This window comes from Branchiostoma belcheri, unplaced genomic scaffold (assembly GCF_001625305.1).
Source record: "Branchiostoma belcheri isolate BF01 breed outbred unplaced genomic scaffold, Haploidv18h27 scaffold13, whole genome shotgun sequence".
NCBI lineage: Eukaryota > Metazoa > Chordata > Leptocardii > Amphioxiformes > Branchiostomatidae > Branchiostoma > Branchiostoma belcheri.
Window position 1 is genome coordinate 4080048 of NW_017802713.1, and position 18406 is coordinate 4098453.

The 18406-nt window shown below is 40.4% G+C and overlaps 2 protein-coding genes across 2 annotated transcripts; one reads left to right on the plus strand and one right to left on the minus strand.

Moving 5' to 3' along the window:
* The first annotated feature begins 555 nt into the window (after nucleotides 1-555).
* On the plus strand, nucleotides 556-2218 carry LOC109463739. Its single transcript, XM_019760587.1, has 4 exons — nucleotides 556-562; nucleotides 780-1454; nucleotides 1866-2009; nucleotides 2163-2218. The coding sequence occupies exons 1-4, from the start codon at nucleotides 556-558 to the stop codon at nucleotides 2216-2218; spliced, it is 882 nt and encodes a 293-aa protein (XP_019616146.1).
* Nucleotides 2219-3639: 1421 nt separating this feature from the next.
* On the minus strand, nucleotides 3640-12230 carry LOC109463740. The gene is made up of 5 exons (XM_019760588.1): nucleotides 11525-12230; nucleotides 6815-6968; nucleotides 5657-5784; nucleotides 3888-4751; nucleotides 3640-3644 (listed from the first exon to the last, which is right to left on the minus strand). Exons 1-5 carry the CDS (start codon nucleotides 12228-12230, stop codon nucleotides 3640-3642), a joined length of 1857 nt encoding a protein of 618 aa, XP_019616147.1.
* Nucleotides 12231-18406: the final 6176 nt, after the last annotated feature.

Sequence of the window (18406 nt, forward strand, 5' to 3'; positions counted from 1 at the left end):
TACCAAACGTACCATGTGATTGTATGCATGAATGAATGAATGAATAAACCAGTCATCAATCAATCAATCAATCAACATTCAGTACAGTACTAAACTCTAATGTTATATCCAATGGGAAGATATGCTCTGTTGGCTTCAGAACGACCCCAGGAATGCAGGTAAAGTAAGGGTCATTGCTAAATGTTAGCAAACTACTCCTTTTGATACAGGCAAGCGTGCACCAGGTGCGGTCCAAAGAGCTGCAGGACATCGCTTACCAGTCACTATAAACCCACTGGGACCAACATCAGGTAAGCTAGAGAAACTGATTTCACTTGTCTTTTGAAATTTGAATCACGTAAATCGAAATAAGTCAATCACGTATATCGAAAAGAAGAAAACCAGACAAAGAGGGATTTGTGATTTTGGGCAAATTTTCATAGCCAGGGTGGCATCCAAGCTAAATTGTCATGGAATTTGGAGAAATAAAATCATTTCATTCTAATCAGTTAGAAGGAGTCTGACTCAATGGAAATACAATTAATGAACTTTTAAAGTTGGTGTTTATCTATAAAAATGCCTTGTGTCAAACAGAAAGTGTCAGCATCGATAATGGTCAGAGTTGTCATAGATTTTGACAGCATCTCACATATTTGGTTTCTCAACCTGTGATCGTTTTATACTGTCTCGTACATAGTTGGTAATTTTTGGCTTTCCAACTCTGTTCCCTATAGAAATGATGTTTGTTGGTAGAGCATGCGAAAATATTCGTGTCCAACGTCAATGATATTCTATTCCAGCCACAGTTGTAGTTCTTTTGGTTAGTGACGAATACTGCACGTCGAAGGGCGGAATCTCCACCATCAACCTAGACATCGCGCGTAAGCTCACCGCCGCCGGCGCCCTGGTCTACGTCACCGTGTTGACGGCAAGTCAAGAAGATGAGAAGGATGCAGAACGAGACAGAGTGATACTCCTTAAACCTGTTCTTGATCCCAGCAGCAGCATGAAGCCGTCCTTAGAGTGGCTGACCGTGTACCACAAACACCACTTTCCTCATCTTCCGGCAACTATCAGCTGCATCGTGGGCCATGTCCCCATCACAAGCACGGCAGCGAGAAGGATCAAAGAAGAGCGATTCCAACAAGCCAAACTCGCCATGTTCGGTCACGTCATGCCAGAGGAGACGGAGCCCTACAAGAGTGACGAGAAGGCCCTGGGTGTGGGGAAGAAGGAAGCCAGCATCCAGAACGACATTGGTAAGGCTGATGTCGTCTTCTCGGTAGGAGCGCGCATTTACCGCCACTACGCCAGGTTCCTCCGTCAGCGTCACGTGGATCACCACATTTTCCTACCCGAGCCTTCAAAGGTGTTCAGTGATGCAAATGTGATCTTTGGTGAAGAAGATAACGTCCAAAAGCCAGAGAGAGTGATTCTGTCCATCGGCAGGGTGCGGAATGTGGAGAGGCTGAAAGGTCACGACCTGACCGCAGGATCCGTAGACAAGGTGGCACAGCGGCTTGACAGTCAGTTCACATTGAGGCTGAGAGTCCGCGGCATCGACGAGAACGACTTCAAGGAGAGCAAGAGAATCCTGGATGAGAAGCTGAGATCCGGACGGGTCAAGTCCACACTTCTCCCGTACGGCACTCAGGAGGAGATCCGCCGAGACATGGAGAACTGTCACCTGGTCCTGATGCCGTCCCGGGCCGAGCCGTTCGGACTGGTCGGCCTGGAGGCCATCGCGGCAGGAGTTCCCGTCCTCATCTCAGAGCAGTCGGGGCTCGCAGAGATGATAAAGGAGCTATCAGACAGGCTGGAGCAACCCACGTTCCGCCACTGTATCGTCAAGATGAAGGGAGACACCGCAACTGACGCTGATGCAGAGAAGTGGGCAGACTGCATCGAGGATTTCATCACAAATGCCAAGTCAGAGTTTGCGGAAGCTCGCGCTTTCAAGCAGAAACTGCTGGCCTCCAAGTACTGGGAAGAGTCTCATCAGAAGTTCCTGCACGCTTGTGGCATCTCTGGTAAGAAACTCTAACACTTCAAAAGATATAACTCTTCTCTGATAGATAAAAATTGGGGATGCATATATGAACTTTCAATGTAGCAGAACAACATGCCATGATTCAATGCTTTCCTTTGTAATTTTTCTCATCATTTGAACATCTACTTCACAGACGACTCCAGTACCCAAGCACAAGGAGGAGGTGCTGAGGCTGATGACTCGGACTGAAGATCTGGTGTCAACAGAGACCACAGACGTACTGTAATTCCAAATTAACGATTTGCCAGATTTAAGTTTAGTGCATGCCCGAATCCAGGATTTTAGCGGGGAGATGGGGGTTCTTCCTACTGTGGACTAGCGAGCGCCAAGAGGGCTCCCCCGGAAAATTGTGAAAATTGACCCCCTAAAATGGCATTTCTTACGATTTTGAAAGGATTTCAAAGGAAAATTCAAGAGCTTCAGGTAGAAATAGGATTCCAGTCCCGCTGGTGATACAGATCAGTCTACATGTTAAAGAAAAATCTTGGTCCTTTAGATAAAAAGTGAGCGTGTGTGTGTGGTAGCGTGTGTGGCATCCTCCAATCCCACGAGGTAGACGATGTTCAAGTTCTAAGTATACAGCTGCAGTTTTTAGAACAGTGGAGGTAAATAATCACCACAAATTACAGATATACATGTACTGACTTTTAACCTCGTTGATTCACTTGGAACAATGAAGAATGCAGATATGATGGACATTAAGAAGTAATATTTTGTTGTGACCATTTTTAATCTACACGGTAATCATATGTGCATGCTTTTACAATAACATTTGCAGATATGAAAGAAAGACTTCGTCAGGGAACTAACATTTTGCGATTCACACCTTTTTAAAGTTTCATTCGCTGATTCTAAAAGTGCCTTCACAACTTACTAGCTTATACAACAAGAAATAAGTAGAAATCATTTTTGTAGATCATGTAGGAAAGTATACCATTATCATCATTATTATTATCACATAAAACCACTAGTTAGTCATCACTTCCTCGTATTCATCCTTCACAGACAATAGATAATTACATGTCCTGAAACGGATCGAAATTGAACCTATTCTTAATATTTGTAATCCATGTTTTTAAAATACGTTATATTTGACACATCGATAACACGTCAAATGTTTACGCCGCTGTCAATATATCAGATTCAATCTTCGCCTGATGCTGTTTCTTTTGTTTTATGTATTCATTCACATCGTGGAACTATTCTAAGTAATAATTGTCATAGGGGCGAAATGCCAAATACTAAGTGATAATTTCCAGAAGGGACCAAATGCTAAATGCAATCAATAACAGACTATGAATGCTCCTGTACAGAAGGAGAATAGACCTACCATGAAAATACTCCATACAATCCAAAACATTATCAGCTTGCTGCTTGAACAAATGTGCTAATGTTATGTACATGTACATCGAATTAAACATCAAACTTAACCTGATCGTTGTTTGTTCTGTTTGTATTCACTGGCTCTATTTAGTCACGGCCGATAGATAGTCTGTGGTGTTATATACTGAGAGGTATTTTGGGAGGGGAAGAAAACATGATTCACTTGTTTGTAAGACTGGTAAGAGAAATGACTATGGCTATTACATAATATTTCATATGTGAACGTCCTATCCTGTGTCAAGTTTTCATTCAAGAACAAATACAAATCAGGCAAATAAACATCTAATTTGCACTGACAGCGTCAAATCAAGACCTCCAATACTGAAGGCATCTCTCAGTAGTGTGGAAGTTTTGCAGCCTGCTTGTGCACCCTACTATAACCTTTGAAGCATCTCACCTTCTCACTTTATAGAAATCTCTATAGCGCAAAAACTTGATTTTGCTACCTTATCTTCCCCTCTTATGTAATTTTTACCTTGAAAATGCTTCGTAACCAACAAAATGGTGTGTTTCTGATATTTTAGCAAGATGGTTACAAAGTGATCCTGATTTGACACCACAAGCTGCCCCTCCCCACCTATAGCAACATGCTTGGGTTTATGTATATACGCGGCAGTGCGGATGTGTTCTCCCTCAGCTGTAAACATCTCCAACCGGTTGTTCAAAGTATCAGCCACGACCACACGCCCCAAACTGTCCACACAGATTCCTGAGGGATTATAAAGTTTCCCTGCTCCACTACCTTTACTGGCAAAACTGGACACGTAGACTCCATTCTTGTCATACTTAAGAACACGAGAGCCTCTCGTATCTACGATGAAGATGTCCCCTTTCTTGTCCACGGCGACAAACCAAAACTGTCCTCTTGTCGATCCAAACCTGGTTGTGTTACATGTTGGGGTCGCCTGTGTGTAAGTAGGACTAAACCACATTGACCCTGAGCGCATTGATGCTGTCAGAAAGAGTACTATGATTTTGTCAGAAAGCGGGTGCCAGGCAATCCCACGGATTCTAAGTCCTCTGTTGCAACTGAACTTGGCAAGGGAATGGCCATCTTTGCTGTACTGATGAATAGCATTTTTGTAAAGGGAATTTTTCTGACCTCCATACAAGGCGACCCACAGGGTATCGTTGCGGCCTGTGGATATGGCCTGTGGTACCATGTTTCTTATGGGGAAACTGCGAAGGAAAACTCCCTTCATGCTGAAGATCTTGATTCTTCTGTTGTTTTGGTCAGCTACAAATATCTCGTTAGTGGAGGACACGGCCAGTCCCGCAACATTCTGAAACTGATAGGAACCCTTTCCTTGCCCACCAAAGCTGATGCTCTCTTTCTTTTCTGTTGGTAAAGCAGAGTAAAAAAAACTTAGTTGTAGAATTGGCACCACTTTTTAGACTTGGAATGGGGAAACACCGTAAGAAATTAACGACAACATTTTTATTGCAAATCGATGCCCCAGGGCTAATTACATGTCCATTGGAAATTATAGTAAACTATAAAATTAGCATAAAGTCAATTGAGAATACTCAACTAAATAAATGCTACTTCTAATATACAAGTAGTTTATATGGGTTGATTTCTTTGCTGTGTAGTGGAATATAAGTAATACGATTTGAGATGTATGCATTTGAAGGTATTAGATAGAAATGATTTTTTTGTAGTCTGAAAATACATAAAGCTGGGAGACATTCTGATGTCTAGTTCAAATAATTTATCTCTTTCGGTGCTGTACTAAAGGTAAAGGCAAATAAAGTGTATTTCATCTTCTACTGCTTTTCCTGTACAGCATTCACATATTATTTTGTTATTAACAACACACATGCTAATCAGAGTCTCTACGCTGAAATATCAAATGATTATCAAAATTGACCATGGAAATCTTGTATGTAGTGTCGTTTCGATATGAAGGTTTGTAAGTCCTCAGAAAAGATAAGAAGTAACACTGATATAACTGATACTGATAATTAGCCAAACACTGCACGAGAAATCGTTTAATGTTTACTTTTGTAAAAATTACAGGATTTAACACTGTAAAAACTAATTTTACAAAAGTAACTTGTTCTCCAACCATTGCAAAGTGAACATGTTGCTGTTCCTGAGCTGTCTCTCTGTAGCATTAGTAAATCCAACTTCTTATATGCATTGGTACAGGTCCTGTACCTTTACGACTGTACCTGTACCTAAAATGCTTAAGACTCACAAGGCTACATTTTTACCTAAAAGAAACAGATACTTTCTCCCACCTTCACAGTGGTACGTTGCCTCCAGGTACTTCTTTTTGCGCGGACAGGGGTCACCAAAGTTATGTCGTACTACTCGCAGGTCACACCGTTGTAACCCCTGACATCTTTTTCTGACAGTAGAATGTGGCCTGTTACAAAATACAAGCATTGCGCTAAAAGTTGGTATTACAATTGGTAATAGATACCAATAAAGTCGGATTATAGTTACTTTGTAAACAGTATCAAACAGTATCAGACATTATAATGGTATTGAATAAAATTCAAGTCAAAGCGATTTCGGACTTAGCAATGACTTGAATTTTGTTTACTACCATTGCAACGTCTCGTACAGTTTAAAAGTGAACGTTACCAAACATTACTTTCATTTATTTTCGGTAAATCCGACATGCCGTACAATGTAGACCATAAAAATCGTTGGAGGCACAAACTGTAGACAGTTGTAACAAAAGAATATAAGTTGATACTTGGATTGTAGTTGCTATGAACCATGTAGAGTGTCTACCTTTAACTGCATGGGGTAGGATCAGATGACACTAGAGCTGTGTACCGGTACGCAGTACCGATACTGTACCGGAAAAATTGATTAGGTACAGGTCCAAAATACCTAATCCCTCAGTACCGGTACTGTACCTAAACAATTTCACACTAATTTTATGCCTATTTGTGACCTCAAATGTGTAAATAGCTGGTCCACAATGGGTCCCTGTGTAAGGACAGTGTGTTCATGAAAACAAAAACAACTTAGTTTTGCCTATATTTTATCTGAGCATTCGCCATAAACAAAGAATAAACCTTAACTATCAAGTTTATTTATGTTTTTTTGTTATTGAAGGAGTTCAGAAGAGCATATAAATTGGTCGAATTGTTCAGGTACAGGTTCAGGTCCGGACCTGTACCTAAACCTGTGTACCTGTACCTGTACCTGTACCTAAAATTTGTTTAGGTACACAGCTCTAGATGACACTGCACGAAAAGTTGGATATGGTTGTAAATGCCATTTCGGGCCCCAAGTCGGGTGATATTTACTTTGTTTACAGCCTTAAAAAGTGTTGCCAATCCTACAACTATTTTTTACTCTGTTTTACCAAAATTAGTTTACTGCAGGCATTTACTACCATTGGTAAACTTTTTGCGTAGTGTCACATATGGTGCTCCTACCTGTAGCCTTTTTGACACTTGTTACAAGACCTGAAAATACATCCACAGCTAGGACGTTTTCCTCTCCGGCCGTAGAAGGCGTCTTGGATTACGATCAACTGGTCCACTGCACATGACAGCCTGATATTTTTCTTCTCGCACTGCCTGACCGTTTCTGTATTGGGGATAGCATCTTATCTTTAGGCCACATCAAATAATTGTTGGTGCTACGATTTTTTTTTTTCGAAAAAAATGTGAAGCAACAGGGCAAAAAGGGAAAACAAAATTCCATGGCAGACAATCAACCTCATCCTTGTCCTGCTGGCAATTCTGTGCATGATATGCTCCCTGTGCTGGGGAGTTCAGACCTTCTTGGAATAGGGGTTACTGACTTAATTTTACTAGGTCTGCAGTGTTACTAAGACGTCCTGAAAACATCAGCATCACATACATGAGAAGAAAGTCGACCCTTCCAAGCATATGTTGGGCACAACATCAGGGACACGAATATGCCTAATATATGTTTGGAGCAGCAGGACAAGGGTTAGTACTATCATTTTACCGGTTAGTTGAAAATTAGTAAAAAGGACGATATAAAACTTCCTTTCTTCGTGATATTGATATATGAACTGATATATGTGTATGGCGAATGGTTTGATTGATACAACATTACTGCAATGATAAAATGTACACAATGGGAAGAAGGACGTATGGGAAACTAGAGTTTTTTTTTTCACCAGTAAAAGGTCTTCCAATGGAGATTAGTGAAAAGGAGATTGCAAATTTACTGAATAGGAGCTGTGGTCTTTTTTTCCATTTTTTGGGGGGGGGGGGTAGAAGAGAGTAATTGCAAAATCCTTGATTGTGTCACCTTTGTTTAGACCTTACCACATCCAACAACAATGTTGCGCTCCTCCAGCTAGTTTTCTATCCTGTGCATCTACTTCCATATCTTCCAGTGATTACGCCATTGATTGTACAGGAACAGTTCAATAAACTCTATGAGTGTAAGGTTATCGTAAAGTAAACAGTATTATTTAAATCCCAGTTGATGCACCCACAAAACTTTTCATCCTTATATAGTACAAATCAACCTGCAATTTCATACTTAGGCCCCAAGGATTTAATTTTATGGATGACATCCTCTGAAGACCCCCAAACTACTGCGCGCGGTCGAATAAAAAAAATTCCGGCCAAAAATAAAAATGCTACTAATTAAACCATAGGAATACGAAGCTGGTATTGTGAATTTGTGGCACTACATAGCGACGTACACGACAAGCTGGCGCATGCTGGCTTTTTGCTGAATTTATGAGTCGGCACAGTACTTGTGTACTGAGTTCTTGAGTCGTGGAGCTTCGGTAGCCTGGGTGCCATCCTCCAGAGTTACCACCGGCTCCGTATTGTTGCTAACTACGATGGACTATAGTATACCCGGGCCTGGAGCCAGGCGAAAGCCTCGGAGGACGTGATCTTTTTTTTTTCAGAACAGGTGAAAATCAATGCGCGCGCGGATGTCATCCATAAAATTAAATCGGTGTGGCCTTGGTGTTTTCTTGGTAGAGTTGTTGCAATTGGTTCACTTAGAATCTAAAGGTTCTGAGTCCCTGTCTTACTGTAGATGGGCTTGTTGATACCATTGACACCCCCAAGGCTGGGTGGGGTGGTACTATTGATACCCCCAAGGCTGGGTGTGTTGGTAACATCAGTGCTGCTGGTGGTAGCTATAGTCGTGCTTATCGGTTCTGCTGAATTCAATGAACTCAGGTTGTTGCTGTCTTGGATAGCCTGGAATAAAAAAAGAAGAAATGTTTTACTGGTAGGGTCAGGATTCCGGACACTAAGCGCGACTCTGAAGTGTGTCGTCACCAATAGGTCAAAGGTATCTGGTAAACCATGCCGGCCCCCGTCGCGGTTGAGTGAGGGGTGATGTGCTTTTTTGTTCATTTGCTGTCCAGTATTGTTACAATGTCCAGGAGACTCGGTGTAGATGTGTTGTGAAACTTCTGAACTGACTGAACACGGCCGTGAGTGAACTCTACCTTTCCCCAATGTAGGATACCCTTGACCCAGTGTTGACGTCATATCTAGAGAAACCACGTGACTAGTCTAACTGGGTAAGTCTTTTGAAAATGATGAAAGACCTTTATTGTACGTTTGTGCTCTAACAAGCTAAGTACAGGTCATGGGTAAACAGGGAAAAGAATACAGCAATGACACTTACATACTATATATACTAATATGATCTACTATTCACGAGTTGCACATTCCCAGGATCCTTTGCGCACAGGGTAGGGAAAGGTCGCGGTAAACCACGTGACTCATCCTCGGCTCTGGTCGGAAGAAGTCGGAAGTGTTCGCGAGCGCTCGGAAATTTAAAAAATGGCTGACACCACTGTCGGCGGCGGGAGGCACGTAGTTTTTCACGGCGTTCGTACGGCAAAGCGGCATCGAATTTTTGCTCCATGACTATCGGTATGGGATAGGATAGTGTTGATTCAACATACTACGTGAAAATGTGACAAAAAGACAGACTTTTGAAATTGAATGCTCCCAGCCTATTATCGGCCAGATAGCTTAGGGCACCTTCTTCCGACCAGAGCCGAGGATGAGTCACGTGGTTTACCGCGACCTTTCCCTACCCTGTGCGCAAAGGATCCTGGGAATGTGCAACTCGTGAATTTAAAGAAGACCAGAGTGACTGGTCGAAAGCATCTAGTAGGTGAGAAAAAGGAGGTCCACTAAAACCTCCATGTTGAGATCAATCCCTTTTGTTGGAACAAAAGTTTTAACTTAACAATATGCAACTTTAACCCTCAACAGTACACCTTCCCGGACTGATTAATCTGTACACCTGGGGTCCGCGCGGACCCCAGAACAGTTTTATGCTAATTTTTAGAAATTATCAACATGCTACCAGCTCAATTGTTTTGCAAACTGATGTGGGAACCTCTGTGTCCACATTACATACAAAAATCATACATTTTTAACTTTTTCTATTTTTTGGTGAAGAAAAGAAGACAAGAAGAAATACCCGATTTTTAAACCCATTTCAGACTGAAGGGGCTTTTGAGGCCCAACTTTGATCTCAGATAGCGGCTAAACGGCTTGCGCTAGAAGTATCAAATTTGGAGACCTTTCCTAAAATGTCTCTGGAAAAAAGTTCATATTAGTTTAATACTAGTAAGTTGATGTTTTTTTTGTGTTGCCATGGCAACGGGCTATTTTTTTGAAAATAGAAGTAATTTTGGTTTAAACATAAAAATTTTCTGAGTTTTATATTAAATTACACTTCTTTTCCAACATTAATAACATCTTACATAATTAAATATAAGTTTAATATGCATAGAATATGCTAATTTGATGACGTCATTGGTCAAAATCCAATATGGCGGACTATATTATTAGCTCTGACGTCATATGACGTCATAATTACACCAAAGTTATTAAAATTTAATTCTATTACTACACTATTCTCTGAAAACTTGGTAGACATACGATGAGTGCATAAAAACATATAAAAACGGAAATAAGGTAATGTATAAGAACGCCAGTGTATCCATTATGATCGAAAGCCGGCTGGGGTCCGCGCGGACCCCAAAAGAAAATCAGATATAATTTTTTTATAAATGGTAGAAACGGAGTTTTCTGCACTGTATTGAGAGACAACTTTGTGGGTAACAATTACTTAAAATTTCAGAAAAAAATCTTTAGAAACAAAAAAAAATATTACAGAATATATAGTGCTGGGGTCCGCGCGGACCCCAGGTGTACTGTTTAGGGTTAAGCATTGACGAAGATGTTGACCTCACCTTTTGCATGCCTTGGTTGTTGTGATAGACCCCTGTGATGACTCCATAGGTGATCCCTCCAGTAAAGAACAGAACAAGCACCAAAACAGCCAGGTAGAAAGTAGGGAGGCAGCAACTTCGATTCACTGAAAAACAGCCTTTCATTTTTTTTACTTTTCGTACAAAAACAGATATGTATTGTACAGGCTCAATAATCAAATAATTAACCAGAAAATAAAGGACCAGAAAACAGTAATACATTATTTCAAAAACATAATTATTAAATAATAGACAATTAATAAACATGATCAATTGACTTCATAGTAAATATTAGCTGTTGTTAATCAAAACAATCAATAAAGTAACATGTTGCATAATAATCCACAATCCTGATAAAAACACAATACAAATTCACAAGATAGTTTTGAACAACCAATTAGAACTGGAAGGTTCTGTGTATCAGGTCTTTCAGCTGCCAATGAAACTGGGCAGTCGTTATGCAAAAAGTGGTTATATCAGCTATAAAGATACAAACACTAATATTAATTGAAACAGTATTTCTGAATCAAGAACAAAAGTGCAAGTAACTTTTAAAACCTGACCCAAGAATAGTAATAGAACAGTGGACTAAACAACATGACTGAAAAAGCTAAAAGCACCCACCTATAATCTGCAATTTCCAGACTAAAATACATCAGAAACGCGCAAGCTTGTTAGCTTAATAATGTATATGTAGGCTCAGCAATATGAAGGAAAGAGAAAAAAGTGTACTATAATAATTCATTATATAACACCCAGTATTAGTGCAAATAAATGTTACCCATATACATGTACTGTGGGATTTAGACAGAATGGTTATTACAGATTATTATACAGGTTTTACCAAAATCATTATTATAATAGAGAATGGGGAGAATCAAAACAAGTTGACACGTGTTACCGTGAAGTTGTTTGACGTGTTGAGGATCGCGAGGTTTGTGTGCATCAGAGTCAGACCTGCTGTCATCAGAGGCCTGTTGCACGTCTGCTCTGTACATTGGGTTTTCAAATTCCGTTTCGTTTGGAGGATTGTGAAGATTGTGTGCAGGTACAGTGGTGCCATCTGTTTGTTGGCCAACGTGTTTTGTTTTGTTGAGATAGTTTTCGTGATCGCTCATGTTTCCAACAGCGTACGGTTCGATATCACCATCGTCAGTCACTGTACTGCCTGCTTGCCTGACTTGAGTTTCCTCGTCATTGTTTCCATTAGCGTTGCCACTTTCTTCATTTTCGCCCGAGGCTGTGTACACGGCGGAGTTTTCAGCATGGATCGTGTCAGATACAAAATAAACATCAGTGGCTGCTGGGTCGGGAATATCGCAATTATCTGCCGTATCATAATGTCTGTCTGTGATACCAGGCTGACTTGTACGCGTCGGTTCAGTGCCAGCTACGTACGTGACCTCCATTGTGTCTTGACCTTGACTACTGGGTGAGTCGTGACCACATGTTGACATTCTTGTTGGCTCTGCAGCGTTTTCTGTGTACAGTAGATTTTGATCAGAGCGTAGGTTATTTTCATTTTGCCCGGAACTTGTCGGCTCCTCTGGATGGTTTGTAAGATCAACATCTATAGGATTGTTCTCTCCTCCGATGGACTGGTTCATTGTGACTCTGTAGAGAAAGACAAGATGAGGACATATGTTCTTTGGTGCAATAATTATTAAGTAAGGCCACAGCAAGTAAATCTTATCGATGACATCAGCGCGATTTCGAAAAAAAAGCAAACAAACAAGTAATCTTAGTTGTTATCAACATATATCAACATGCCGAAAGAAAATGGGTATTATATACTAAATATGTGGTAAATGTCTTTCGCCTCAAAGACCATGAGGGACCCATCAAACTTGAGGTACAGTTACTTTTTTTAAGTTCATTATGGGTTCACCACACCACGAAGTGGTGTGGTGAAACCATATTGCTTTTTCTGATGTTTCTTCTTCTTCTTCTCCTGCCATTTTTTAAATGGATTCAGCTTCTTCATTTTAGGGCCTAAGGTCCTGAAATTTGGTATGGAGGTACAGTGGGCAAATACCCCTAGGCGTTTTTTAAATTATTGTGATACAGGCTTTTAGAATGGTTTTATTTGAGTTTGTTGGCTGTGTTATAGCAAATGTATTACTGTGTTAGTTTGCCTTGTTTACCACGTTTGGGCATGAGTCATCACGATGGAATGCAGGGCATCAACCAATAGGCATGCAGCTTTCCTCTATACTTCTTGCTGATTGGCTGTTGGGATTTAACTTGATTAACACCTGCACAGAAGCATTTCCATACTGACAGTATGTCTGTATTCAAGTGTTTTGGTAGGTATTTCAAGCTTTCCTGCTCCAGCATTGGAATGCCGGGCATGGACGTTTTTTTTTTATTTTGAAAATCAACAGTTTGCATTATGCAATTAAAAATCCTAACCAATAAAGTAGGGAATAGCTATCCAACTGTTGTTTTAGTTGTATTTTACTTCATATTATAGTTATATCAATGTAAATCATTGTTTTCCCTTGTGTTTCTCATTCTTTCCCTGCCATGTGGTAAAATGTGGTGAACCCATCGCTGTATTTGCTCCAAAGCAAATATTGGCCTTTCTAGTTTTATTATTCATTTCATAAGAAAAACAAAAACATGGCACAACAAAATTCATGACGCACATGTATGACAACAAAACTAATACATAGAACCAGTAGACAATAAGGACAATAGAAATAATGAGAAATTATTGAGAACCCCCCAAGAGGTACAGTTACTCACATTTGATGGCAAGTGTTGGAAACCTAAACTCTATGGTGTTACATCCTCGTCACCTTATATAACACCATATTTTTACCGCATTTAACTTATGCCTGTACTGTCTGGGATGGTGCCATTTCGGTACAATTTGATAAGAATGCAGAACCGAGTAGGAAAATTGATCTTGAAAGCCCCGTACAGAACACCATCACGGGAAGTCCTCTCTCGTCTGAGATGGAAGTCCGTGAGAACTCTACATCGTCAACATAAAGCCATGCTAGTGTATAGGGCCTTGGACAATTCTTTACCACCACATATGCGAGGGGTGTTCATCCTGTATAGAGATGAAACCTCCAGATCCACCAGACAGAGCACACTGGACAACCTCATCATACCGAGGCCCCAACTGGAAGTGTACAGGCGGTCACTGAGGTACTCGGGGGCGACTGTGTGGAACTCCTTGCCACCACATGTACGAGCAGCCAAGTCATTGGGAACATTTAGAAGTATTGGACTGATAACGGACTGATGATTTACTATTTATTTTTGTATTATATTTTGATTTGCATTTTGTTTTGATTTTGTATTACATTTTGGTTTGATTTGTAATCCGTGACCCCGCCCTCACCCTCGACCTTGTTGAAAAGCGGTCATATATGTATGTGCCGAACAAGCTTTCGAGTTTAAATAAATAAATTTAAAAGCTTACTACTACTACTACTACTACTCCCATATATGAATACCCAGTGTAGTAACTGCCCATTATGGTACGGAAAGCTCTTTTCTACAATTCTTCTCGTAAATCAAAATGTACAACACTGCTGACCTCTGACCTCCTGACCCTGGCTTAACGACATTGATTTATGGTTAATGATTTCGTTTTGACGCTTGGTTGTTTTGTAACTATATGTATTGTTTAATTTGTTGGTTTTATTGTTTTCATGTATAACCTGTTGTCACAGGGCATTCCTGAAAAGCAGTGGTTTTAAGTAGCACTGAGGTCTCTACCTTGTTTAAATAAAACAGAAATAAATAAATATATATGTCGGGCATACGATGTTACACATAGTTTCTTTTATATAACTACATGTATGTAATTGTATTTCTAATGTATTGCAATGTTTTATGTACCCCAATCTCTCCTGGAAGAGTAGCTGTCACCCTCGGGTGGGCAGCCAAAGGAGATATTTCCTCAATAAACCTCAATGTTGGTTGTTATATCATGTTTTGTCGCCACAATTTTTCTTGAACAATTTTTCCTTAACAAGGTTTATGATCTCAAAAGACCTGAAAACAGTTCTGATCCAGCTCTGTATGGGGCAGACTAATTATAGGATTGAGAAGTGTTGGTGTTATGCAATGTTTACATCTGCATTATGTAATAATGGCGTCGTGTGGTGTAGTGGTACATCACTGGACTATGAAACGGGGAGACCCGGGTTCGATTCCGGGTCGTACCCGAACAAGTCCGAACATACGCCCCGACGGGATTGTACCCTTGGGAAAGGTACTTTACACGACTTTCCTCACTTCACTCAGGTGTAATTGAGTACCTAGCTTCGGCTAGCTAGGGAAGTCCCTCGGATAGGACGTTAAATGGAGGTCCCGTGTTTGGGAGAGCCACACCCCACGCACGGTAAAGAACCCACCACACTTATCGAAAAGAGTAGGGGACCTTCCCGGTGTGAGTGGTTCAAACCTTACAGTCTGGTCTCGGGGTTGACATCTTTGAAGAGGTGATAGTCACCTGTTATGTCAATCCTTCCACAAATGTGGTAAATCGTCATAAAAAAAATAACGTCAGAAAAGTACATTTTCTGGACATTTCTTAACAAATAAGTTGAATCAACCCTACTCCATTGCAAATAAGTGTCATTCAGGAAGTGAAGGTGATAAAAATTGAGTGCGGCTAAAAGTTTGAAATGCTACAGTCAGCCATGTTTGTTTATAATAAATTATATTCTGCTAGTTTGTGTTGGTAGCACAAAGAGGCGTGTCGTGTGGACTGTTTTAGTACCAACCATTAATGTCAGAAATGTGAGATGATTGCACTAATGTGTTTAAGAAAGTAGAAATCAATAATAATCACAAGAATTTTTGAAAGGTATCCAATGCGATTTCAGGGCAGCTAAACTGGAAATATTCTGAATAAGGCAATCTTTTATGATATTGCCACATGCTTCACATTAGCGCATTTAAATTAGCATTTCATACTTTGAGCATTTAAAATTGCAGAAACAAGCCACAAGATTAGTCATCTATTTTCTGGGCGGTACCCTGAAAATCAGCCCAGGCCGCTACCAGTAACCATTTTCCGTCAGAATTTTGTGAATTTTCGCTCCATGAGGGTCAATATACTTATAGTGTGGTTTCAGAATATTGGCTTAAATTTGGCTTAAATCAGGTTTCCAGGGCTTAAAACCTGTACATGCCTTTAAAATATTTCACTTCTGGGTGCAAAATGTTTGGTTCCAGGTCTAAAAATGGCAACGACATTGCTGGTGTAAGTTTCTTGGGTTTTACTTCATGTTTTGGAAGCGGTACGGTGGAAGACAAAGGGCCCCACCTTTTCTGTAATACTGCATGTACGTTTGTTCTGTGGTTTTAGGTGGAGTGTCTAAGTGTAAGCTTTCTTTTCATTTTGGAAACGTGGAGAAACGCAAATAGGGTGGCACTTATTTCCGTATTTATAGCACTTGGGTCACACATTTGTACTACACAGGGAGGCTTGTCCACTGGCAGAGGTGTTTGTTCAACTCCCGTACTATTAGTACCTCCCAAATGCTAAGCGGGGAAACAGTATGTACCATCTTTAAAGACTTTGGTAATGGTACCCTTACCCACAGCGCATGTGGTAGTGATTCAAACAGCCGTACTCAAATCTCCAAATTTGGCCAAAATACAATGATCGTCAATCATTATAAGAAAGAGTCTATATGGGAATGTAATTCATGACTCAACACTTACCGTTATTTTAAGTGAAGCCTTGAAAACTGATAGTAGTAATACTGAGCTGGATCCAGCTGGAATGGACACTATTCCTGGCATAATTTCAGGGCATGCAGGAGAAATCTGCTCTGGGTGAATTTGAGGTGTGGTGCTCTCAACTCACTGCTAGACTAATAAGTAGACTTTAAAAGAACTCCTTGTAGCGTGATGAAACAATACGCACTTATTGAAATTTTCTTTCATTTCTTTTCATCTTGACGACATATGAGTTGTATGCTTGGATGTCATTTTTTTTCTTTTCACCGAAAGCCCACACCAATTTATTTTCTTGCTTTTTGGGCAGTTCTTAACAAAAATGATCAAGAGAACAAGACGGAGACAGAGAGATGCTAGGAAAACTTGAGTCTGAGACTCTGACTACGGTCTTAAAAATGTGTATACTTATGATGGAGGTGAAGACTTTTCCTATGAATCTGTTATGTTTATATTCCTCTTCAGTTGAATCCAAGAAGCAAGGAATTAAACTGGTGTGGCCTAATCAAATTTTGTTATGTTCCCTGATCCAGCCGCTATATGGGGGTGGGATGTGACAGCCAATAGGAATTAGTGTTTTGAAATCATACATGTACATGGCCGTACATGTATTAGCCTGCTGCCAACCACTGCACACTGTGACAAGTGATTTTAGCTTAGCGAAAAGCAAACCCTTACTATGGATGATCTGAAGTCAGCAAAGACTATTTACTGAAGACAACTAACAATGCTGCCAAAAAAGTAACATATTGCTATCACTGGGAAAGTACCAAATACGTCTTTTTTGTTAAAATAGTGGCCCTCTGCCGCCGCGCCGCATGCCTTCGAAGCTTGCGCCGAAGGGTGGTTATACCGGCCGTGCAAATATAAATACAGAAACTGGTGTGTTACACCTAAGGGTGGTTATACCGGCTATACACAATGTACACACACAGAGGTTGGTGTGTTACGCCGAAGGGCGTTTATACGGCTATTGACTTGACTCACTTAACCGTATGCCGAGTCCTGGTGTCCCTGGCCTCGAGTCAAAATGACAGCCAACTGTCTCTAGCTATACCGGCTATACAGATACAGAAGCCGATGTCTATTCTAATAAATATTCAGTGTTGAATTGACTGACATTAGCCAAACTTGCTGCTTTATTTATTACCTTCGCCAAGAAGGTTATGTTTTCGTTGGCGTTCGTGTGTCTGTGTGTGTGTGTGTGTGTGTGAGCACGATAACTCAAGAAGGCTAAGATGGATTGTCTTGATACTTGGTAGGTGGGTAGGTCTTCATGAGACGTGGAACTGATTAGATTTTGGGCCCCCTAACGGCTTGTTATGGTACTGCAGCTGAACTTCCGGTTTTGATATCTCGTGATCTAGACATACTAGGGTGACGAAATTTGGATGGTAGGTAGCTCTTGTGCTGGGAAACAAGTGACGTGAGTTTGGATCCCCTAGCGGCTTGCTCTGGAATTGCAGGGGCATTAGTTGAAAAATGTTTAAAGGCGGATAACTCAAGAACCGATTGATGGATCGTCGTGATTTTTGGCATGTAGGTAGCTGAAGTGATGCTTGACTAATGTTATTACAATTATGCAAATATTAATGTAATTTGCATAATTAATGAGGAAATTCTATTTATCAGCTGCATTCCATGATAGGACTATTCAAGCTTGTGGTATATGTAATGCAGAACGGCAGAAATACAGGCAGATATCGATTATGCAAATGAAGACTTAATTTGCATAATTAACGAGAAAATGTTATAATTACATAGTGGTAATGTCTGGAATTTCATACTTGGGATATTTGAAAGTTATGTGAAGGTGAACATTATTAAACATAATTTATTCAAATAAGGACCTCATTTGCATGATTTATGAGGACATGCTATAATGGCATGCATTGATAAGATAAGACTGTCTTCTGGTGTAGAATATGATCAACAGATATAATTGATGCAATATAGGATCCTATTCGCACAATCAGGGGGATTTATCTATAATGTCTTAGTCATAAAGGCTAACATCATTTGGCGAAGGTATGAGATCGTGGAACTCTAGTTTCAAATGCAACAGTACATTACA

What these genes read in the sequence shown, in the direction of transcription:
- LOC109463739 (XM_019760587.1), top strand. An exon ending in GAATGTGGAGAGGCTGAAAG is followed by an intron (nt 1,455 to 1,865) that starts GTCACGACCTGA and finishes ACGCTGATGCAG; the next exon opens with AGAAGTGGGCAGACTGCATC. An exon ending in GCACGCTTGTGGCATCTCTG is followed by an intron (nt 2,010 to 2,162) that starts GTAAGAAACTCT and finishes TCTACTTCACAG; the next exon opens with ACGACTCCAGTACCCAAGCA.
- LOC109463740 (XM_019760588.1), bottom strand. Translation starts at nt 12,230, where the DNA reads ATGAACCAGTCCATCGGAGGAGAGAACAATCCTATAGATGTTGATCTT. An exon ending in ACACGTCAAACAACTTCACG is followed by an intron (nt 6,969 to 11,524) that starts GTAACACGTGTC and finishes TCCCCAATACAG; the next exon opens with AAACGGTCAGGCAGTGCGAG. An exon ending in GGCAACGTACCACTGTGAAG is followed by an intron (nt 4,752 to 5,656) that starts GTGGGAGAAAGT and finishes CTTTACCAACAG; the next exon opens with AAAAGAAAGAGAGCATCAGC.